This window comes from Sphaerulina musiva (genome assembly GCF_000320565.1).
Source record: "Sphaerulina musiva SO2202 unplaced genomic scaffold SEPMUscaffold_1, whole genome shotgun sequence".
Lineage (NCBI taxonomy): Eukaryota > Fungi > Ascomycota > Dothideomycetes > Mycosphaerellales > Mycosphaerellaceae > Sphaerulina > Sphaerulina musiva.
In genome coordinates, this window is record NW_016017383.1 from 521,477 (window position 1) to 544,401 (window position 22,925).

At 51.1% G+C, this 22,925-nt stretch overlaps 8 protein-coding genes across 8 annotated transcripts; 4 read left to right on the plus strand and 4 right to left on the minus strand.

Moving 5' to 3' along the window:
• Positions 1-540: 540 nt before the first annotated feature.
• On the plus strand, positions 541-3,052 carry SEPMUDRAFT_129305 (uncharacterized protein). The gene is made up of 4 exons (XM_016902275.1): positions 541-767; positions 824-907; positions 971-1,900; positions 1,984-3,052. Exons 1-3 carry the CDS (start codon positions 703-705, stop codon positions 1,167-1,169), a joined length of 348 nt encoding a protein of 115 aa, XP_016764463.1. The 5' UTR covers positions 541-702; the 3' UTR covers positions 1,170-1,900; positions 1,984-3,052.
• On the minus strand, positions 1,566-3,004 carry SEPMUDRAFT_36425 (uncharacterized protein; the record flags this gene model as incomplete). Its single annotated transcript, XM_016908639.1, has 2 exons — positions 1,566-1,900; positions 1,984-3,004. 2 exons carry the CDS (start codon positions 3,002-3,004, stop codon positions 1,566-1,568), a joined length of 1,356 nt encoding a protein of 451 aa, XP_016764464.1.
• A 5,982-nt stretch (positions 3,053-9,034) lies between the features above and the next one.
• On the minus strand, positions 9,035-9,870 carry SEPMUDRAFT_129306 (uncharacterized protein; the record flags this gene model as incomplete). The annotated part of the gene is made up of 1 exon (XM_016902276.1): positions 9,035-9,870. The coding sequence occupies one exon, from the start codon at positions 9,868-9,870 to the stop codon at positions 9,076-9,078; it is 795 nt and encodes a 264-aa protein (XP_016764465.1). The 3' UTR covers positions 9,035-9,075.
• Positions 9,871-10,242: 372 nt separating this feature from the next.
• On the plus strand, positions 10,243-10,793 carry SEPMUDRAFT_21423 (nucleic acid-binding protein; the record flags this gene model as incomplete). The annotated part of the gene is made up of 2 exons (XM_016908337.2): positions 10,243-10,321; positions 10,441-10,793. Coding segments are annotated over 2 exons (432 nt in total), but the record flags the coding sequence as incomplete, so codon positions are not given.
• Positions 10,794-11,339: 546 nt separating this feature from the next.
• SEPMUDRAFT_129308 (WH1-domain-containing protein) lies at positions 11,340-13,892 on the plus strand. The gene is made up of 2 exons (XM_016902277.1): positions 11,340-13,503; positions 13,565-13,892. The coding sequence occupies exons 1-2, from the start codon at positions 11,604-11,606 to the stop codon at positions 13,591-13,593; spliced, it is 1,929 nt and encodes a 642-aa protein (XP_016764467.1). The 5' UTR covers positions 11,340-11,603; the 3' UTR covers positions 13,594-13,892.
• A 559-nt stretch (positions 13,893-14,451) lies between these two features.
• Positions 14,452-14,910, plus strand: SEPMUDRAFT_103739 (uncharacterized protein; the record flags this gene model as incomplete). The annotated part of the gene is made up of 1 exon (XM_016900514.1): positions 14,452-14,910. The coding sequence occupies one exon, from the start codon at positions 14,452-14,454 to the stop codon at positions 14,908-14,910; it is 459 nt and encodes a 152-aa protein (XP_016764468.1).
• Positions 14,911-15,564: 654 nt separating this feature from the next.
• On the minus strand, positions 15,565-20,726 carry SEPMUDRAFT_129309 (uncharacterized protein; the record flags this gene model as incomplete). The annotated part of the gene is made up of 2 exons (XM_016902278.1): positions 15,565-20,371; positions 20,546-20,726. The coding sequence occupies 2 exons, from the start codon at positions 20,724-20,726 to the stop codon at positions 15,666-15,668; spliced, it is 4,887 nt and encodes a 1,628-aa protein (XP_016764469.1). The 3' UTR covers positions 15,565-15,665.
• A 405-nt stretch (positions 20,727-21,131) lies between these two features.
• On the minus strand, positions 21,132-22,654 carry SEPMUDRAFT_152589 (glutaminyl cyclase). Its single transcript, XM_016907474.1, has one exon. The coding sequence runs from the start codon at positions 22,403-22,405 to the stop codon at positions 21,278-21,280; it is 1,128 nt and encodes a 375-aa protein (XP_016764470.1). The 5' UTR covers positions 22,406-22,654; the 3' UTR covers positions 21,132-21,277.
• Positions 22,655-22,925: the final 271 nt, after the last annotated feature.

A 22,925-nucleotide genomic window follows, 5' to 3' on the forward strand; every position in this document is an offset into this window, starting at 1 on the left:
AAGATGGGTATACGTGCCAGGACGTAGATTCCCTCTTATACCTTTTACATTCTACCTGTAGCCTGTAGCCTCTCCTGGGTCGCAGAAGCAGCTGAACACCCCAAGGTGTGTTCAGCTGCACGGACCACTGAGAGCGACGGTACGCTGGGTACGGTAGCGCCTGTAGTCTGTAGCCTGTGGCCTGTCGCGCCTCATGGGTAGCAGAAGCAGCCGAAAGCACCTTGGCCTATGGTCTGTACCATGCCATGACTTCATGTTCCGCGGTATGATCGTGCTGTGCGCCACTGCACTCTTCAATTGGGTATATAAGCGACATTCAGATCCTCGCGACGGTGAACATCGATGCTGAAAACACGCATGTTCAACTTGTGCGTCACTGCACTCTTCAATTGGGTGTATAAGCGACGGGACACCATGTCCATTGCCTGCGGGAACACCCGGGCCGCGCTTTTTGAAGACATCAATGTCGTCAGACTGGACCTTTTCGGGCGAGAATTCACATACATGTAACCTCTTCCCCAGATGTCGCTGGTGACAGACTAAATCTCCAGCCGATCAGGATGACAGGGCACAGGATGGCTGCGCTACATAAAAAGAAGCAGCCCAAGGTCATTTCTTCAGGGACGAGACGCCAAACCCAGAAAGCCTGCTCACGCACTCGACTGCCAGCATCATCCAGACGAGAAGCTACCGATTAGCAACATGACTAGCATGCCAATTCGCCCTGTGCAGGCCCATCTTCAGACGATTTTGGCATCCGGAGTTCAGTAAGTCGATTCCACAACTCACGTCTGCTCTAGTGGCTGACCAACAGATTCGACAGAGCGGTCCCAGACCCCACTCCCACAACAGCAATCGATGGGCTGTATCCTGAACCAGCCTCACCCCGAGGTCCTTCGAACTTCCAGTAAGCGGCAGTGTCCAGTCACACCGGGCCAGATGGATCGGCTAATATCTTTTCTCCATGCAGAAACAACCGAATCTCAGCAGCTCCGATGCCAGCAGCTCCAACGCCAAATGCTCCGATTCCAGCTGCTGCCCTACCAGCCATCCGGCGCCGACGCGACAGAGCCAAACAACTTCTCCAAGTCAACGGACCGCGCATCGCCGCATTCGCAGCAACACTTGGAACGTTGATCTACAACATCGTTGACGCGACTTGCCAATAAGAGGGTAGCCATGCGCATCGTGAAGAAGGGCCCGTCGTAAGGTAGTCTTTGGCATTCCAGTATCATGGTGGAACCGATGATCCGAAGATTTGCGAGTGACGAAGGAACTCGAAGCTAATTGTTGTGCCTGGAGGAGAGGTACTTAACGAGAAGAAACACGCGTATGATTGAACACGCGTATGATTGAGCCTAAATAGAGAAATCAACAGTAAGGTCGTCGAAAGCCAGAAAGAGCATTGGTATCATAATGAAACAGAAATCAGAACGCTACCTGGTCAATCAATCCTTGCAAGCGCCTGTTATTGCTACTGTCACCTCTTCGTGAAACGCATCATCCCGCAAGTATAATGCAATGCAACACACTCATGAGCAGAAGTTCCGCGGCGTATAACCAATTTATTCCCAGTCATCGTCGCTTTCTTCACCATTCTTCTTCTGATCTTTAGGGCTTCCTGGTGCACGGCTCGTAGCTCCAGAGACCAGATCATAGCTGGCATCGGAGTCGGCCACGGATTTGTTGCCATCTTCACTTCGTCGAGCATCTGTGGGATTGAGAAGACCTGAATCATCTCTGCTGGTAGTCGTGTTGGTCGCGTGAAGAGTGGTAGTTGATGCAGCGGCCAGCTTGTTAGCTCCGGCGCCCGCGTTGGGGGTACTCGCTTTATCGGTTTCCTCGTCTTCATCATCATCATCATCCCATCTGACCTCTTCTTCGGTATCGGCAGTCGCGCCTATACGAGGATAGCTTCGTAAGTTTGACTGGCCGGGCCATTGGAGCACGAGTGCGTGATCACATGAAAGGATGTTAACTCACCTTTCAATACCTCTTTTCGTCGAGCCTCCTCGGTTTCCACAGCTTTCCTGAGGTAGTAGTATCGCATCCAGAAGTCCCTATAGCCAACCTTCTCCGGTACTAGCTTCTCCATCGCTCTCCTCAGCTCTTCATACTTGTTCAAATCCGTAGCAATAGACTCCGTCTTACTATCGACATTAAACCCAGCTCTCCACGACTCCCATTCTACACCTTGCGGCTCCTCTGCGAAGGATGCAGCGTTAGCATGAATGGCATGTAATTGTGCGTCAAGTCGTGTCGTATGGAAGACTTTCTTGCCCGTTCCAGCGTCTTCTGTCGAGAACAGTACTTCGGACGAGGACTTGGTACCATCTTCTTCATCAGGAGCAGATATCGTCACAGCGTCTCGCAGGAAGTTTCGTAGGTTGGTACCATAACGAACGAGAGCTTCGTCTGCCGCATCTTCGGCTTTTTGGAGGTCTTTGAGCTTTTGGGCGGCCGTGCTCCGGAACATGGTCACGAGAGACGCTGCCTCCTTGACTATATCTGCAGGTAGACTTTCTGGTGTCTTCCCCTCCCCCTTCATTGGTTCCCCGTCTTTCGCAGCACCAGCTTCTGTCTGTTCAGCCTTTTGATCTGCTAAAGTCACGCCAGGAATATCTTCCTGCCCAGGTATTGGTCCATCCACGTCGCCTCTCCTGATCTGAAGGTCGCTCATGCCTCTGGTCCGCTGTGCTACTTGTTCCCGTAGACTCGAGAAGCTCTTCGTAGCTTGCTCACTTGCCCCAGCGGCCTCCTTGGACAGATCTTGATAGAACGTCTCGCTCTGCTTTTTGGCTTGAGAGAACCAGCCTCCAAGTTTGGCGCCCCATGGTGAAGCGGACACGGCCTGGAAGGCCTGTTGAAACTCGGTATTGAGAGTCTGGGCGGGCTGTTCGGCGTTGTCGGCGGTTGTAGCGGACGATGATGCCGCGTCACGGACTTTCTGCCGTTCGGCAGGAGTGAGAGCTTCCTCCTGGATGTGATCGTAGGCAACATCCATTTTGGAACAGTGTTGAGGTACGGCTATAGGGAATACATGTATGTGAACAGGAGGAGTTCGAGACGCGCATGAACGACTTAGGGTGCCTCCTATGCGCTAGCTTAAGTGCACAGACGCGGGTCGTTAGTGGGGAAGTGGTACGGAGGCCCAAAGTGGCCAGCCGCCACACGTCACCCCCGGCTTTCTTTGGCTTCATTTTCCTACTACTTCTACCCTTCTACCTACCATACACCACTACATATACTCGCTATATACTCGCCGCCTACCTCGCCGTAACCGCCGCATCCGTCGCTACCTACTAATATGCCTCGGACGTACGTACCTAGAGGACTACGCGCTATAGACTATAATAACTATTAGGTCTATATCGCTATACAGCTCGCGGAAGGTGTCTCGTAGAGGTAGATTATCGCTAATCTATACTAGTAGTTCGGTATTTCTATTATAGAGCGTATATTCGAACGACGGCTATAAGCCTAGGGCCTTACTATAGCCGCCGTACCTTTATATCGTCGATAGTACGATATCTTCGACGAAGACGATAGCTTGCGTATACGTATAGCGTATACCTATACTAAGCTGCAACTTATAGATAGCGAGGCAGTTACGATTCTAGCGATTAATAGCTAGAAAATTAGTACGAGGACATATCGGCGTATATATAAAGAGCTAGGGTTTAGGAAGCAGATACTAGTAGTAGAGTAAGTATATACTAAAGAGTTAATCGCTATAGCACTCGTAGACGAGCTCGCTAAGTTAGAGGTAGAGGTATATAGTAGGAGGAACCTATATATATATCTGCGTTTAGAGATAAATATAATTAGGAGGTACGTAGGCGCTTGCTATCTACTCGCTCGCTATCTGCTCGCTTGCTAAATCGCTGTCGGCTAACCTACTTAGGGACTATATCTACCGTATTGTCAAATTGCTTAATCCCGATAGTGTTTAGCGGTAATACGAGAAGGCTAGAGAGCACTATAGTGCTATTATTATACCTAGGCCGTTAGCGGTAATTTTAATAGATACGTACTATAAGTTCGAGTACTAGAGTATTTAGATATATAGCGTAATCGACGTGTACGCGCGGTATATAGAGTAGATTTACGTTAGAATTACTAGCAGATCGGCCGTTTCGGTACTCGCTTAGTATATCGCGATACTACGCTATAGTAGATACGCGCCGGTGATTATACGCTCGGATCGTAGAGGTAAGACTATTCTAGCTGCCGACGCGTACTATATAGTATATTATACCGCTTATAACGTTGAGAATACTAAGCGTAGTACTCGTAGCGAGGCCTCGTTACTACTACTACGATTCGGTAAATACTTCCGATATAGTATAAGTAAGATAAATCAGCGTATCGAGGCATAGTAGAATCAGTAGGCTAAGGCGCTAAATAGATAGCGTACGTACTTCTATAGCTTAAATACTACGAACGAATTTGACCTAGAGTTATTAGGCGATCGTATTGCCTTCCTAGCGATCTATACTACGATTCTCCGCGAAATAGTAGTAGGATTCGTAAAGGTATAGAATTACTATAAGATTCGGAGGCAAAACAATCGGCTATACTCGATTCTAGGTATTCCTTACGTATTATAGTATTATCTAGAGCTCTATAGCGCTACGTAGTAAGGTATACGTATACCTAAGGAGGTTCTACAGACGCTCGAAGGGATACTAGAAGGGTTTAGTATATATACTCGCTCTACTCGTAGCCTGCTCGCTAACTTAATACTATAGACCTCGAGGCCTTTCTTCCCGCCGATACCTACGAATAGTACAAAGCGAGCCTCCTCCTCTATAGCTTCGCGCTACCTATTAGTAGTACGTCGTATAACGTAGCGACCGGCGACTGTACGTACCGTACGGCCTATATTACCCTACGTAGCCTAGTAAATAACTATATTAGCTTAGAACAATAGCTAATACTCGGTATGCTTCTAAAGCTATTAGTAGTAAGAGATTAGATACCTACGCGCTAGACAGTAGAAGTATTCAGAGATACTAGCAACGCGCTAATCGCGAACGAGGATTTAGGTATTATCGAGTTCTATAATAATCCGTAGGCTATAGGGCTAGTATCTCCCCTACGAGTATAACTACGAGCTAAGCGAGCTAAGCCCTCCGGGGTATATATTACGGTACGTACTATTATTTGAATTCTTTTCTATATATATATATATACTCTCTCTCTACCGACCTATTTACTATAGCCGACAACCTACCTAGCCTCTAGGCTAAATACTATCTAGTCGTACCGTCGATTAGATATAGCGTTATATTCTACAAGTTTAATTTCTGCTCTTAGTGCTATTAGCTTAATCTAAACCCTCTACGTACTAAATTCGTACGCGAACTATTACGTATACTAGAAAGTAGCCGTCCGGTTACTAGATAGCCGCCGCCGCCGCCGCCGCCGCCGCCGTAGCCGTAGCCGTCGCGATCGTAGTAGCTAGTGCCCGTATACTAAGTAAAGGTTAGTCGCCTTGAAACGATCTATATAGCAAGTACTTAGCGACGGTTAATAGGGTTTCTAGACATTCGCGAGGATTCCGTAGTATACGAATGCCGTACGTAACGAGGCTAATATCGCGTTTAGGGCTAAGGCCGCTATAGCCGTCGTACTATACGCCGGTACGCTACCGCCGACTATATATTAGCAGTATACGCCGGCCCTACCGTCGTCGCGGTTGAATCCGCTACCTCCGGCTATCTCGTTTAGTATTAGCGTTACGGTATATACGTAGCGAGTTACTACGCGAGCTCTAAAGAATAACGACGAGTAGAAGTACTACGATCCGGTTACCTATACCGACCTCTATAACTATTGGACGGATTGCGATCGAGTAGCTAATAGCGCTAAGAAGCTATTAATAGAATTTATACTTACGCGATTCGAGCTAACTAAGTTACCTACGTAGCCTATTACAGCTATTAAAGACTTCTACAACGTATTCTTCGTACGATTATTCTATCTAGAGACTAATAAGCCGAACCGTATATTATCTACGAGTATCGCGAGTACCGACGTCCTCGAGTCTATAGAGGTATTCAAAATACTACTACCTAGCAGATCTACTATACGTACCTACGAAGCTATTATCGTCGTTTAGTAGTACAAACAACTAAGGCAAAAGTATAAGGATAGGGAGGGCACTGCAGTATTACGTACGATACTATTACGCGCGATACTAGTAGCGAGCGCAGCGAGTAGCCGTATAACGCCCGTAGTATCAGAAGTCCTCGAGAGTATCGAACAGCTCTACGCCGATAAGTACGACGACGACGGCGAGGATAACGACGAGCTTAGCGAGGCCGACGACGACGATAGCGTACTAATTATTAAGAAAGAGAAGGCATTATAGATAGAGAGCGTAACTAACGCCCGCAAGCTACCTAAGTTTGTCGAAATCGACGGTAATACCGATATAGACAACGCTTATATTAAGAAAGAGAAGGCATTATAGACAGAGAGCGTAACTAACGCCCGCAAGCTACCTAAGTTCGTCGACTTGGAAGCGACGCTAGTAGCGAGCGCGACGAGTAGTACTACCGGTACGGCGATACTAGTAGCGAGCGCGACGAGTAGTACTACCGCTATACCTACGGCTAAGCGATACAAGCTAGCGGTTCCAATCGGAGAGAGGGCAATAACTAGAGCGCTAAGCAAGAAATGAATCGCTACGCTCGCTATTAGTATCGATAGATATAAGCCTATAGGGCCTCCGGGGCCTAACGCTATAGCGGTTGCTATTGCTACCGCCGGCGCCGCCCGGTATTACTTATATAGAGCGTAGATACGAGTAGAAAAGACTGATTTTTATAGCTATCTACTACTATCGACTTATATCTATAACGGTATACCTATATTGCAGAGTTTGCGTAGGGTCGGCGGACGATCCGATTGGTCGGGTATACCCGGCGCTAGCTTATATTCGCTAACTCGCTATAGAAACGCTATAGATCGCGCGTAGCCTACCTAACTCGCTATACTCGCTACGGTACGTCGCTGCTATATATATAAATAGATAGGTAGGTATATATATGCCTATCTACTAATTATTCGTACGCGGAATCGTAGTCGATTCCGGTATCGATACTCTACCCTACAGCTATACCGCTATAGCTATATTGTAGACTATACGCCGGAGCTCGTCGACGTACGGTATAAGCTACTCTACCTAATTCTCTAATTTGCCTATCCTATCTTAAACGGTCCCTACCGTAGCCTATAGGCTATCGACCGTAGCCTATAGCGCTTTAATAGTAGCCTCTAGCTAGGCGATTCGCTACGAATCGCTAGGGGAATCGTTAATAGGTATCCCGGCCTAATAGCCTAACTTAGTATATCGCTTACAGTAGGCGTAGATAATACTATTCTTTGCGTCTACCTTATACAGCGCGTCGCGCGGACCGCGAGTATACTAGTAATACGGATCTAGTGTATTAATACCCTCTATAGTCTCTATAATTCGGCTAGCTTGGTCGAACTTCTATAGGTTATTTTTCGCGACCTTCTTCTTCGTCGCGTCGTCGCCCGCGGCCTCGTCTAACTAGCCCTACTATCTTTCGACTAAGCAGAACTAGAAGTTACTAGAGTCTGTAGTAGTAGGCCGGCGCGGGTATAGATCGGGGGTATATACGGCCCTGTATATAGCGAGTTAGTAGAGATTCTAGCAGAGATTTAGTAGCGAGCAAGGCTAGCCTACCTAGTATCGTCCTCCTTATCCTCCTCCTTATCCTCCGAGGTATCCTCGGTATCGGTGTCCTCGTCTATAGCGTCGCCGTTATTTATCGCAGATATATTCCTACCGAGCGCTACTAAAGTAGTAGATACGAGGAATCTACGGTATATTAGTAATATACGAGTTTACGCGCTACGTAACAACGTACTAAGGTTCGAATAATATAGTTATCTACGTCTACGGTAGTAGAGGAGAGAGAGTAGACGTATTATAGTAGTAGATTCTTTCTTCGAGTTGCTATAGCGACGGCTTTGTTATATAGGTAACTTATTATTAAGACGACGGATCCGGCGACAAAGAGAGAGGTAAGGTAGCGACGGATGCGGCGGTTACGGCGAGGTAGGCGGCGAGTGTGTAGCGAGTGTGTGTAGTGGTGTATAGTAGGTAGAAGGGTAGAAGTAGTAGGAAGATGAAGCCAAAGAAAGCCGGGGGTGACGTGTGGCGGCTGGCCACTTTGGGCTTCCGTCAAGTGGAGACACAGGGGTTCAGGTGAACGACTTCACTTGGGGTTGCAAGCACTCTTGTTCCCATTGCCGCCCCGATTGTGCATCGCTGCTCTGTTCTAGAGGCACCGTAGATGCGCGCTGAATGATCTGGATTATAATTGCATCTGATACGGTAGCAAGTAGCAATGCTGCCACTCGCCATCTTGGTGCTAGTGCAATTCCCCCGCAGTCTTTCTGGTCTCATGGTACCGACAGTCATAGTGGTGGCGAAGTTGACGAGACACTTGATCCATTTTGCCGCTGCCCTCGCGATCCGCACCTCACCGGGACCGCTCGAGCAAGTCTGCCGCGTCCCAGGAAGCGCGTCGCAGTTTCTCCTTGCCCTGGTGCAGGGATAGCACAGAATTGATGCCCGCCAGAGCAACTACCAGAGACTAAGTATGGGTAGCGAGGTGAAAAATATTGAAGCAAATCACGTCGTATGCCAGCTCCCAGATCGTTACACTGTCGGATGCAGCTTTACCAGCGCGGCATTCTGTCGAGGCTAGAGGAAGACGGCCGTCGCCGGTGCACAATTCATTACTGATTGCTTAGATATCGCGACATCGAGAGAAATAGGGTGCGGTGCTAGTACATCAGCTCTGCTTCTCCATTGTGAAATGCTGCTCAGTTAGTAGACCAAGCGGCCAAGGCTTCTGATGCGGTATGGCCAATGCAATAGCACGGATGTCAGCAACGGCCTTTCTCTTCGGCATTGCGCGGAGCGCCAGTCGGCCATCGCGAACATCACGTCGTTGTGAGAAGCCAGTATTGAAGGAAGTGAAAGTTAGTTGTTGATGCGTCCCATAGCCAGAAGACCAGGGCAACGAGTATCTATCTCTGCCAATCAGGTCTCGCAGAACGGTCGTTCGCAGCCTGAGTAGCACGTTTTGCCTTCTGAAGACCTAGCTTCCATCCCTGCGCAGTCTGCCGTTTATATTGCGGCGACGATCCCCTCAGCAAGGACGGACTATTCGCTCTACCCTGCTCTTGTCCTTTCTTCGCCGCATACCTAATCTGCAACACTTTTCTCAAAATTCTCTCCGCCTCAGCTTTCATCTCTCCACCTTTCGCCGTCAGCACGCTCTTCTGGTTCCCGACGAAGAACAAGGCTAGCGCCCCGCTGAGTCGGCCAGTGGCTGCAGCGGCTGATGTCCTCGTCCCATCGACCTTGGCCACGTTTGCCTGCTGCAATGGAAGGCCCTTTTCATCATACCCTTTCTGTCTTAGAGCTTCCTTGAAGGCTCTACGCAGCTTCTTCTGAACACTGTGGCGGTAGGTTGGTTTCTTGCAGATGTCCGTTGCACAGCGCACGACCCATATGAAGTCTTTGGGGTCGTGCGCCGCGACCCTGCGTTGAATTTTGGGGAAGAACGGATGAAATGGGTCTGCGGCGAAGATACGCGTCGTGTGTTGAGTTGTGCAGTTGAAGGGCTGAGGGTTCGGCTCGTACGAGAAATTGATCAAGGGAGGCCCTTTGTCAGCAGCTTGTTGCGATGTCGATTGGGTGGGTTGGCCAGATCCAACTTGTCGTCCGGTCGCAGGGGAGACATAGCTCCTGAGGGCGGTGAGCGAGATGCGTGCGGTATCGACAGCCACTGTTCGCAGAAGGACTACATGCTGGAGCATGGGACACTAAGGTACCAGGTACTCTTTCACTTTGTGCGGATGGAATCGCCAACCACACTTGCACATGCAAAAATTGGGAGTGAGCTGCCCGGAAGCTACAGTGGAGAAGACGGAGCACGTGCACCACGACCCTGTAGGTGAACCAATCAAATCTCTCAAAACTCAACAATGCGTCACAATGTGCCCCTCGTTCGTGCCCAGCCAAATATAAACCTCGACCCTCTTCCTTTGACCGCCGCCACTACAACAACTCACACCGACATCTCCGTCCACCACCACTTATCCCAGGCAACGAAGCCGCACTGCACGAATACATCAACGCCAAGCTAAGGGGGAAAGTGCAGCACCAACATGCCTAAGAACAAGGGAAAGGGAGGAAAGAACAGGCGTCGTGGAAAGAACGAGAATGACAATGAAAAGCGCGAGTTGACCTTCAAGGAGGAAGGTCAGGGTATGTCTCTCTCCTCTCTCTTCGCCAGATGAGGCGCAATAACGCGCGGCGGATACACGCACAATACCGCTGTCAGACACTCGATCGATACGCTGACCAAACCGTTTCTTGTCGCACAGAATACGCTCAAGTTCTCAAAATGCTGGGCAACGGCCGTCTCGAAGCCTACTGCTTCGACGGATCCAAGCGTCTCGCTCACATCCGTGGAAAGCTCCGCAAGAAGGTCTGGATCAACCAGGGAGACATCATCCTGCTCTCGTTGCGTGACTACCAAGATGAGAAGGGTGATGTTATTCTCAAATACTCTGCCGACGAGGCACGTTCCTTGAAGGCATATGGAGAGCTGCCCGACTCTGCCAAGATCAACGAGACGGATACTTATGGTGGTGATGAGGAAGGTGGAATCGGATTCGATTTCGGAGAGGATGACGACAGCGAGTCCGGAGAGGATGTCGACATTGATGACATCTAGATGCTTTCTGGGAGAGTGCAGGCAGATGAAGGTGATCATAGACGCGTCTTACGCCTAGAGCGACTGCGTGTTTGGCAGAGGTACCACGCCATGATTGAATTGCATGGCCACAAACCTGCGGTTCTTGTCCCTTAGCGGAATACCTTACCACTAGATACCGCTAAACCAAGCTGATCGATGCTGCTACTTGAGATTTGCCCGTAGCCAGTAACCGCTACGTATGCTGCACCTTCTTTCCAATTTCGCCCTAATCATTCTTGTGCGTTCGCTGCGGCCATTTTGACATCGTGATCAAGCGGCAAATGTTCACCGCGCTGTGAAACGTGGCTCTGTCTAGACTGCTACCCACTCACTATCCACCCATGACCAGCATTAATCACTCAATAATCGTATAATCCTGTCCACTTCGCGGTTTCACGAATATCGACCTATGCTTCGCTCCACCACGTGAGACTTGGCGTTCTTGGCATTACAGATCCGCGAACAACTACGTAACGCCCGGGTTCAGTTCAGTTGGGCAACCTGCGACAGGCAGCCATTCATCAGCCATTGTCTCCTCCGCGCGCTGTCAACCACATCACCATACCGCCTGAACTTCGCAGCCAGTTGCTGGTTGCAGGAAAGGCTGCGTTGTCTCGTTCCAGGCCTCCGCTGTGGATCCTGCGATTGGGCTTCCATATTGCCATCACCCTTGACTCTACTAACTTCGGCTGCTTTGCTGGCACCTTTGAATAGGCACTCCAGCTGCAGACCCATTCTACAAAACCAGTACATCACCTAGAGGAGGCGGAGGGGAGACAGGCAACAAACATGCCTTCAATATTATCGGAAGAGGACAAGCAGACGGTGAAACGGACAGTGCCCAAGGCGAGCAACAAGATCCATGCTGTTGCAGTCGCGAAGCTATACGTTGCGCACCCTACCCGTACTCGATGGACATATACAGGATTACAAGGAGCCGCCGTCCTGGCAAATGATCTCGTTGGTAACACCTTCTGGATCAAGCTGGTCGATGTCTCTCCGGCGAATCGCGGCGTGATATGGGATCAAGAGATATACGATTCGTGGAGCTACAATCAAGATCGGACCTTCTTTCACACCTTCGAGTTGGAGGACTGTCTCGCAGGCTTGAGCTTCGCGGACGAGAAAGAGGCGAAGCAGTTCAAGAAGAAGATGGACGAGAGAGAGAGGAACGCGCATAAAAATACGAGGAACAGACCGTTTGCGAGTGGGCCGGCACAGAGCGCAGGAGCATATGGAGGTGGACAGCAGGCCTACGCTGCACCGGAACAGCAAGGTGGTCTGAAGAGCAAGCTGGGACTGGGTGGGCTCTTTGGACACAAGAGTCACACACAGCTGCAAGGCCCGGCACAAAGCATCATCCCACCTCGAGGAGTGCAGATCAGCGACTCGTCACAGAGTACGCCAAGCAGGAGCAGAGCGAATACTTCACAGTCCAACGATATCGATCTGAGCGATCCGGCTGTTCAGGCCGTGTTGGATGACCTGCTGCAGATGGGCATTACACAAGATCAGATTCACGAGCACTCGGCCTTCATCAAGAGCTACCTTGAGCAGAATAAGGCTACGGCAGCCGCTCAGGCTGAGAAGCAGGAAAGGGCTTCACGTGCACCTCCGCCGCCGCCACCTGACGCCGCGCGAGTCAGTCCACAGAACACTGGAAGCACTGGAAGAGGACCACCTCCTGCACCCCCGCCATCTAGGAGGAAGGCTGGGGGAGCTTCAGCTGCGCAGAGACCTCCCTCGCCATCTTCAAGTCCGGAGAGGGGCTCGTCGCCTGTGCGAAGGACTTTCAAGGTGCCACCTCCTCTTGCGGATGCTGGCGCGAAGTTCATCAATGCCTCTTCGATGCCTGGGCGCAACAGAGCCGTGAGCCAGAGCAATCCCGGTCCGCCGCCTCCACCTCGACCTCCAAAAGAAGCCATGGAAGACACGCCTCCATCCTCAGCACGATTCGGTGTCCCGCCTCCTTTCGAAGGCAAGCGTGTGATAGCCAATCCTGTACCTCCGCCACCCCCTAGATCAGGCGGCGTCCCTCCTCCACCCCCTCCGAGAGACAGCCCAGCTCCTTCAGGCGTACCGCCCCCACCACCTCCTCGAGACTCGCCCGCACAAAGCTCATTCGGCAACGATGTGCACATGATGCCACCACCTCCTCCACCACTTCCTCCCCCAACTTCGCGACCTGTTCCGGGACCTCCTTCGGCCCCTCCTTTGCCCCCTCCGAACACTGCCAATGTGCCACCTCCTCCGCCGCCATTGCCGCCTTCAAATGCTGCAAATATTCCCCCTCCTCCGCCTCCATTGCCGCCTTCAAACAACAGCGCTGGACCACCGCCACCGCCTCCTTTGCCTCCAACGTCGAGCAGCGGCCCTTCGGCGCCTCCACCCCCGCCACCAATGCCAGGACGCGCACCTGGCGTCCCAGAGGACAGCGCAGCCGCTTTGCCCAAAGTGGTGGCCCCGGGACGAGATGGTCTTCTTGCGGATATCCGTGGTGGCGCACGACTCAAGAAAGTCTCGGAGGCGGAGAAGAAGGATCGAAGTCAAGCCATGGTTCCTGGTGCTGAAGCTCCTGCTTCGACGAGCTCAGGGGGTGGAGGTGGAGGCGGAGATGCTGCGCAAGGGGGCTTGGCTGGAGCTCTGGCTTCGGCTTTAGCGGCGAGGAAGAGTAAAGTTAGTCATTCTGGTAAGTTACATGTGCCCTATTTCGCATACAACCGGAAGCACTTTGACTAACCTTGTGATAGATGACGAGAAAGACGATGATGATTGGTAGTAGGGATCACTATTGCTGTTGTACACGTTGGTGAGCAGAGTGTGATATTAGTACGAAAAGAACAAAAGGACGGACAGGGCTGGGAAGTAAGGGGAACGAGCTTGAAAAACAGACTGATCATTGATGTGGTCACGTTGTTGTTGGCCGCATGCAAGAGGTTCTCGTGTACCCGTCAATGTCAGTGCCAACATCCAGAATCTCACAATAACAACCCGGGTACCTGTGACTCATGAGTTCGCTATGATGCTCCCTAGGCATGAAGCTGACAATACATCGCCCGGCTTCCTTACTATACCGTTGCTCAACACGTCTTTCGTGGCTTTTCCCTTTAAACAGCCACCTTGGCATAGCATCAAATCGATCCAAGTCGCATGGCATGGGACCGCGGTGCACTCCGCTGTACTGCATTGCATTGCATATCATTCACAAGCTCCACCTCCCCTGCTGCTGCTGCTGCTCCCACTGTTGTGTCACATCTTATACTTCGCACAGTTTTCGTAAGCCTAGTCATGTAAGTATGATAGATTCTTTATGTATCCTGTTGTGATACCTCCAGCACGGCTCCCCACAAACGGCATCTTTGTTGAGCTTGCTTTCTTTCCATACACGCCAATAGCAGCTCATAGTCTGAGCTAATTGATCATAGCATGCAGATCATGAAACCAGTAAGCTGTTGCTCAATTGATCCAGCAGTAGGTACCTCGAGCTTTATCACTAGGTACTTTCGCTGTTTAGTAGATCGTTTCGAAAAAGGTTACCCATTCCACAACGAATTTGTTCAATAAAACGCCTCGCCACGGCCGATACGATAGGATACCAAGTTCACACTCGACCTAGATCAAACCACCGAAAGGAGAAATGAGCGACAACAACAACAACGACGACGAAAGAAAAGACGAAATTCCTCCGCCACTTGATAACCCCAATCCCACCAACCCAACCGAATCCTCTCATCCCCCAAAACCTCCATCAAAACCCTTCTTCCTACTCCCATCCATCCTCCTCATCACCACCATCATCATCATCATCATCCTATCCGCCGTATACTACCATTCTCAAAACACCTCTTCCAACCACCCTCACTCGAAATCTTCGTGGTGGTGGTCGCAGTGGGGATTGACAAGTAGTTATAGCGGTAATAATAATGGTGGTGCTGGTTATGGTTATGGTGAAGTGGAGAGTTGGAGTGATGAAGAGTTGGAAAGTGATTTGAAACCGAAAATTGAATTGGAATTGGGGCATGGGGATCTTAGAGGTGGGGGTGGTGGGGTGGGGCGGTTGGAGGGGGGGAGGAGGAGAGTGAGGAGTGAGGAGTGAAGGGACCGGTGAGGGATGAGGGGGGGAGGGATGAGGTGGGATTTTGGCGTGAAAAAATATAACTTGGATGGGGAATAGAGGGATTGGACACCGGGGTTGTTTTCCTGGCACATGGTATTGTGATTGATGGGAAGGGGAAATGATAGAAAAAGAGTCTGTTTTTTTGTTTGTGTGAGTGTGTGAATGACTTTTTCAGAGGCGGTGGAGAGATCAGGCGCGCGGCGGATTTTGGCTTGAGGAAATTAGATGAAGGTCAACCTACCCGTGTGGACTGATCAGAGAACATTCTGCAAATATTGCTAGGGCGTTTTGGGGGCGACGACTACGGGGAAAAGAGTGTACAAGACTTGAACGAGAAATGCATCAACTCCTCAGTCGTGGAAATCGGAATTCTGAGTGAGAAACTGAGTCTGGAGGTTTCAAGATAGCTGATTTCACGATATACTGCATCGACGTGAACATAAGAGATGGAAAGGGTAGTAAGTCAATAAACATCATCACTCTTGATCGCGAAAAATGCAAGGTAACCTCCTAAAGCAAGAGGATAGTATGCAGAAAGAGTATTATTATGGGTCGTAATAATAGCTAGCAATCTACCTAGGTATCCCTTCAAAATGCTAACCTCCAAAATTATTGTATCCAATCCCCGACAAACATAAAACGAGATATACCGAACATCATTATCATAAGTTTTCTCCCATCCCCAGGACACATATACACCCCTATTCCCCCGATCGAGACACTCAGAGAAGCATCTAAAACACCTCCGAACGCTTCCTCTTCATCCTCCGCCCCTCCTCTCCCTGATCCAAAAACCCATCTCCACCAAAAATCGATAACCCTTCTCTTCCCCTCGACCTCAACCTTTCCGTTTCCCCCCTCAACTGCCTCAACAACGCATCTCTACACCTTTGCAACACTGCATTTCTCTCCACCAACGCATCAAAGTCTTTTCGCAACTGTACTCTTTCCCCATATTCTCTCGCGCTAGATTCCACAATGGTATGTTTGCGCACTTCCTCGGTTCGGATGCGTTCCATGAGGCGTTTGTTGGTTTCGCGGACGTTGGAGAGGTTGCGCGTCAGGCGACGGTTGGCTTCGCGGAGGCGGCGGAGAGTTTTGAGAATGTCGGTGGGGCTGTGGAAGGGAGGAGAGGAGAAGTGTTGATCTTCTGTAAGGTCGAAGTCGTGTGGGTTGTCGTTGTTGCTGTCGTTATTATCTGTATCGGGGCCGGGGATGCCGAAGATGCGAGCTCTGCTGGGTCCGGCTGAGCTGGCTTCGTCGTCGTAGTCGCCGTCGGAGCTGTTGATGTCGTTCATGAGAGTGTCTTGGTCATCTTCCTCCTCCTCCTCCATCTCCTCAGCTACTGGCTCGACTGCAGCCACGGGCGACGTTGCAGTCGTGGAACGGGTCCATTTGCCGTCGCTGCCTCGCACCATTCTCCTCTCATGGTTAGGTGGCTGTGGCGTGACATCTTGAGCCCGTAAAGCAGCTTTGGCTTTAGCGCCTTCGCTTCTCGAGATGACAGGAACTAATTTCACAACTTTCTCACTACTCTTCTCGGGGGCTGCTGGCGCCTTTTCCGTAGCATTCAATTTATTTTGCAGTCTCCGGCCATGTCGGTAGCACTCATCGAGGCTCTTCTGCAGATCCAAGGCCTCATCTGTCTTGTCTCTGGCGAGTTTCTTCAATTTGGCAATCAGGGCTTGGGCAGCTCGAAGGTCGTCATCGGCGGGCTGGTTTTGAATGGCTGCTTCTAAATCATTCTCCAGCTCTGCGATCTTGTCTTGCAGGTGTTCATTCTGCACTTTCGCGTCCATACAGTGTTTGCAGCAATCGTTCGAGCCACCACGGCTTTCTTCATCAGCGGCCCCCAAGAGCTCGGCAGTCGTGTCTTCTGCATCCTTCAACTCCGTCTCAAGCTGGGCGATCCTCTTCTCTGCGGCCTGGAGCTTCTCTTGGCACTCTGTCGAGCCTTCGGCGGATTTGGCCAAAGCATCCTTGAGCTTCAACCTCAGATTGGGGATCTCACCATACATATCGTGGAGGTCTTTTCTCGCATCGTCGCGTGCCCTCTCACACTGCTCCAGCTGAGTCGCGAGATCTCCATCACCACGAGCGCTTTGCAGCCTCTCCTTGAGCTCGGTGATTTGGTTCTGCAGCAATTCTTCGCCGTTACGATCCTGCTCGCAGACCTTCAGTCTGTTCTCGAGGTCAGCGACCTGCTGATGCAGTCTCTGGTTGACCGCTTCACAGTCGTGCAGTTTTAATGCTGCAGACTCGGCCTGATCTTTGAATTTATTGCCATCTTCATGACAGTCATCCAACTCCTTTTCCATCTGATTCATGTGCGCTTGCAACTGCTCGCCATGTTTGTGGCAGTCGTCCAGCTCTTTTTGCAAAGCCTTGATCTTGTCATTTGCCTGTTGTAGAAGATTCTGTTCCTGCTGAGAAGTGGCTTGTGTTGTTGTATTTGCAATTCCATCCCGAGCCTCGAGCAAAGTCTGCAAACGAGCAGCTTCGTTTTGTGCAATCAATGCATCATCTTGTGCTTCCAAAAGAGCATCATGCCCAGTGTCGTTCTCGTCCAGCAACTCCTGAATGGTCTGTTCGTGTCCCCTCGCAGACTCTTCAAGCTCTAGAATCCTCCGTGTCGCTTCAGTGAGCTGCCTCGCAACTTCATTGCCCAGCTCTCCCACGTTGTTGATCAAATTCGATCGCCCGTCTGGGGCCTGATTCGTTTCCCATGTCCGATCTTGGGCTTCCTGTTGAGCATCATAATCATCTGACTCGGACGAAACACTGATAGGATGGTACTGTGGCGAATTTGGAAAATATGGCCGCGACGAAGTGATTTTCGGATCGCTCACTGTACCTCCCGGAGAGATCGTGAACGATTCTTCATGTCTCCAATTCCGAGAAGGCGAATTCCGTGTACCGTCAGTGGCAGATCCAGTGACGTGTGGTGGAGGTACTGGTGGCACGAAGCCCCCCCTTGGCAAAGGAAGTCCATCAAAGTCGAGCGTCGGTGCGATGAGGTCGCTTCTCGGTAAGGCAAGTCCCCCAAAATCAGGAATCTGTGGGACAAAGCCGTTTCTCGGGAAGGGTACTTCACCAAATCGTGCCATCTGTGGGACCGGTGGGATGAACTTGTCCCTTGCGTATGGTAGTCCACCCATGGGAGCCATCGGCGGGACAATTGGTTGACCCAGGGTAGGACGCAGAGAATCAGAGCGACGACGTAGGTTCTCGTGAGGTTGGTATCCTGCGCCCTGATCCTCCTGATCGCCTTGCTCCGCTAGACGTCCTCCTGGCTCGTAGGCTTCATAACTTGGCAAAGACAGGCTGGATCGCGGTTGAGAATATTCACCCTCGTCCTCCTCCATAATTGTGGGGTCGGAGCCACCGTAACCTTCTTCGTGCTCCGGCAAAAGATCCTCGTCTTCACCTGTCGCATCACGTCCATCTGCATCGCGCTCTTGAGCGTCCAAGCGAGCCAAGTCTGCCTCGGTGACAATCAGGTCATCATCTTCATCCCCAAGGGGATCCTCTCGAGTCCCTTCATCCGGGGCCCCGAAGCGTTCATTCTCATGCAGCAAAGGCGCGTGCTCTGGAGCTATACTGCGAGAACTTTCATTTACGGGATGAAGCAGTCCATCATGCGCGTAGAAATGCGTCCTATCGAGGTCTGGAAAAGCTGGGATGCCTGGTGGAGCGTGCCAGAGAGTGTCGCCATTGGGTTGGATGTAGTACCAAAGCCCCGCGTCGTCTCTGACAGCTTGATAGCCTCTCGCGACATGAGGTTCTGCGGAGAGGCAATCGAGGTGCCAAGGGGGAGTTGGCATGGGCATGGGATATGGGAGCATATCCCGATCGAAGATGTCATAGACTCGATTGGGGTCGATGGAACCCATTTCGAGAGGAGGATCTGGGAGATTTGGTCGGTGGACGCCTGCTGCTTGGTCGTAGAAGAGCCAACGATCTTCGCCGTCGACATTTCGCCATACTGGAGTCCAGTCTCGTGGAAGACGGAGACCCCGGAGAACTTGTGGGGCGGCAGGTTGCCTAATGTTGACTTCAGCCAGTTCGCGCCCAAGACCTTCAAGGGAGTCACTATCGCTCGGTCCTTCAGACCAGTTCCGATTAGGATCGGAATTCTCTTCGTTGGTGTTATTGTCTCCCATCTCAACATCGCCAGATTCGTCCATGGCCTCATCCCCAACATCATTTTGCCGTGGTTGATCGCTAGAATTTGAGGTCTCCCATTTGGCTCGAGAAGAGGACTTGACAGTGACAGTTGGAGGGGCAAGGGGGATGATCATGCCGTCTGCGACAGCTCGAGCGTAGTCGTCTTCGGAGAGCCTGGCAGCCCATTTTCTGCGGGCGGCCCGTTCGGCTTGGGAGAGGATGGGCGGAGAGCGCGGAATGGAGAGCTTAGAGTGGCGGTTGTATTTATTGTGCGGATGAGGAGGGAATACAGTTGGCTGAGTATTTGACTTTGTTGTTGTCGTTGCTGACGTTGCTGGAACTTTCTTCGTTGATCCATTGGGACCGGGAGGCAATCTTTCGTGACGCCGTGGTTCGTTGGCTTCATCAAAGTGTACGCTGCGTGGAGTGGCCTCTTCATCGGCTACATACTCCGAAGAAACTGTGCTTCTCCGATCAGAGGGTCTGGACTGAGGCTTGTTGTAGTTCTGCCAATAGCTGTCATCGGCGCCCTCATAATAGACTTCATCAGAGTCATAGTCAGATGTCGCATCTTCGTATATTTCTCCGTCGACAATCCTCTTGTTCTTCTGGAAGGTGGCAACCTCATTCTCCACAAATTTGTTCAATTTGCTCTTACCATTCTGCTGCCCATAGTACAGACCATCACTCGCCTTTCCTCTACTTACGGTCTTTCCCCTGCCCTTTTTCCATGTACTCTCGAATCCCCTCGACGCTCGCTTCCAGGTTTCCGGGCTTCTCGAATACAGACTCTTGTGGTGTCTTCTGGCTTTGACAAACGCTCTGGCCTGGGCAGTGGCGTTGGCAGCATCGTTCGGCCGGTCCCTTGCAAATGGATAGTAAGCCTCCCATCCAGCAGGAAATCGCCGGCTGCCCACGCGCGGCTTGACAAGTCCTGGATACTCAGTTGAAGCATTCGTGAGACCGTATCGATAAAATCTCAACGCGCGGAGTTGGGAAGGATCCAGATCTCTGCGGAGATCAGGTGGGGTATAAGGATCCCACGTGGGATGATAGGATCGTATGGAACTCTCTCTAGTGGTGTCGGCCGCTTGCTTGTGCACAGCCTGTGCAGCGAGCATATAATCCGTGAGTGCTAGCTTGGCAGATGATCCCGAGCCCCGATCCTTGCCTGGAGGTGTCTTGCGTTTGGGCGCCATCTTTGATGCCTTCTCCTGCTCTTCGCAGCTGTGTGATAGTGCAATGATTTTAAGACGCTTCTTGAGCTGCGATGCTCATCTTTTCAAAGTCTATCAAAGGGCCTGACCTTCTTTGACAGAAATCGCCGGATTGAGAAGCTATCGTATTACGCATTCAGGCAGGGCTTATTTTTCGACACATTGTCCCACAAGCCAGTCCACGATCTAGGGCTACTTGTCATCTCAGTCACTCGCACTCCTTTGCGAACCTTTTCTACAGCAAATCGGTGGATAGCCCTCGTCACCGTTACCTGTGCCTCCGCATCCACCTCTGCCGCCGGCGGGGGCCTCCATTCTACCAATATCAAGGAAGCTGATGTCCTTTTGTTCAAAATCGCCGGATCCGGAAGTGGCATCGTGGTATGCAATCTTGATGCTTTCTTCGGCCATTGTCTTTTGTTCGAATTCCTAGCATACATGCAGAAGAATTCGGCTTAGTCGCGATCCGCATATCCTGGGACGGGTTGTAGGCACCTATGTGGTTGCAACGGGAGCCTAGCAAAAGAGTCGGGAAGCCGTCCGGGAGATGATGAGCCGCGCTATCGTGCAATATGTCCATGCTACACGTGATGTAAGGATTGAACGTAGAATTCCACGACGAGTCATCTGGGTGTCAGTGTTGCAGCGCGGCAGCGCGGCAGTCGTGCCATATTTTTAAGTCGTGATTTGTGAAGTGATCAAATGTAAGGTACCTGGTAGGTAACTTGGAACTTACATTCCTGCCAAGACTTCTTCCACCTCGGACCTCAAGCCTCAAGATGTAGAACAAGTACACTGATGGACGTTGTTTTGCTCGCAAAAGGTTTGCTATCATATCGTGGTACGACTATCTCTATAAATGTCTTTATCAGTATGGCATTCCATCACATTGCAAGAGATCGATACCACAAGTGTCCTATGCAACAACCGGGTATCCAGGCACGATGAACACGCAGAAGAACTCACAATTCATCTCTCGTCGTTTCCTCTCCCGTTTTGCTGCCGGAATCACCAAACCAGCCTTCCAACTCCAACCACTCGGCCGCAAAACCCAGCGTCAACATGGCCCAATCCGCCACCGTATCCATGTCCAAATGTTCCCCGTCATCTTCGATTTTATGCCACACAGCTGGGAAGGGACTGGTTATGATGTGTAGAATCTCGACGCCCCTCGCCATGAATGGCACATGATCATCTTCCACATAGCCTCCAGTCCAGCGATCCTTGTCACTCTTGTGCCCTTCGAAAAGGAACGGTTTCGAATTCGATTTGAATACTTTGGTCTTTCTCAAACGGGATTCCAGATCCGCCATCAGCTGATACGCCCAATGCGTAGTTTTGAAATACGACGGAACCTTTGGATTCGCGGAACCGAGAAGATCCAACAAAACGAACAAGTCGATTGTCCTCAGCGGGCTGCGATAGTCGCTCAAAGCTCCGTATGAAGTCTTCTCCCACTCCTCCGCTAAGCTCCTTGCGCCGTAAAGAGAATCTGTGTCTGTCCATTGATGGAAAGCTTCTTCTCCGTCCAAGAGCAGAATTTGAATGCCACGATGAGCTTCTAACGAGCCAAAGTTCTTATACTCTCCCGACGCTTCCTCTGCAGCCCATTTTGCAGTCAAAGCAGCATCCAAGGAGCGAGCTGTGTGCAACAGCATAGCGCATGGAGCGGCGGAATCCGTGGCTCCGATGAAGCCAGTGGGAGTCAGTTTGCTATCATAGTGGGCAACAAGGGCTAGTCGGCCTACATCGCCATCTCCGTCTGCCCAGGGCGGATCTCGCGTGGCGATGAGGTTGACAAAGGGGACGGGTTTGCCATCGGAGGTGGGCGTCACCTGGCTGCTGTTCTGGTACGAAAGCTTCCACTTGGGCAGGTTAGTGGAGAAGAAGTCAACGAAGTGGTTGAGGACTGCGGTGGAGCCGGGTGTGCCTGGGACACGAGGGACGAGGATGGGCGCGAGGAGGTCGCCGGTGTGGATGTCGAAGTCGTCGCCGGGGGCGGGGAGGAGGCGGAGGGTGGAGTCGGACAGCGGAGTGTAGGCGAGAGTCCACGCGCGGAGGAGCGACGGGAGCAGATAGCAGAGGCGCATCCCTGTGGTCTTGCGCGCGCCTGGCGCAGTGAGGTATCCTGATTCTCTCCCCTTAACGAGAGTTATGCTGTTTGGGACTCGATAGGGATATGTGGTGTTATATTGTGTGACGGGACTGTCCTCGTTCTTCTATACCTTCCACGTTATGCCATATTGTCGCCCATTCGAATAAGGTGGGATATAGTGGGATATGGTGCCTCTTCAGTGCTGCTGTCGCCCAAGTGTCCCCAACAATGCTCCCATCTCTGCAATTCCACGTCTCGTCCGATCGGGGCTCGGGAGTAACGTTGTCCCTTCCATGGACGTCTGTAGGCGGGACGGGGAGCGACGTTGCGAATGCCAAGACGACGGCTTCGCCCGCTCCCGTGATTTAGTTCCCAGAGTCAAAATCAACAACCTCCCTTCTTTCAACCATACCACCCTCATACTCGCTCTTCAACACGACAACGGATGACCACTACCCTTACATTAGGTCATCAATCACGATGAGCACGTCCAGACTGTTGATCTCCTCGTAAGA

Excerpts from the sequence above, each read along its gene's own strand:
- SEPMUDRAFT_129305 (XM_016902275.1), top strand. The coding sequence starts at position 703 with ATGACTAGCATGCCAATTCGCCCTGTGCAGGCCCATCTTCAGACGATT. Across the intron at positions 768-823 it reads ATTTTGGCATCCGGAGTTCA|AGCGGTCCCAGACCCCACTC; the intron begins GTAAGTCGATTC and ends CAGATTCGACAG. Across the intron at positions 908-970 it reads CGAGGTCCTTCGAACTTCCA|AAACAACCGAATCTCAGCAG; the intron begins GTAAGCGGCAGT and ends TTCTCCATGCAG.
- SEPMUDRAFT_129308 (XM_016902277.1), top strand. The coding sequence starts at position 11,604 with ATGCCTTCAATATTATCGGAAGAGGACAAGCAGACGGTGAAACGGACA. Across the intron at positions 13,504-13,564 it reads GAGTAAAGTTAGTCATTCTG|ATGACGAGAAAGACGATGAT; the intron begins GTAAGTTACATG and ends ACCTTGTGATAG.
- SEPMUDRAFT_152589 (XM_016907474.1), bottom strand. The coding sequence starts at position 22,405 with ATGCGCCTCTGCTATCTGCTCCCGTCGCTCCTCCGCGCGTGGACTCTC.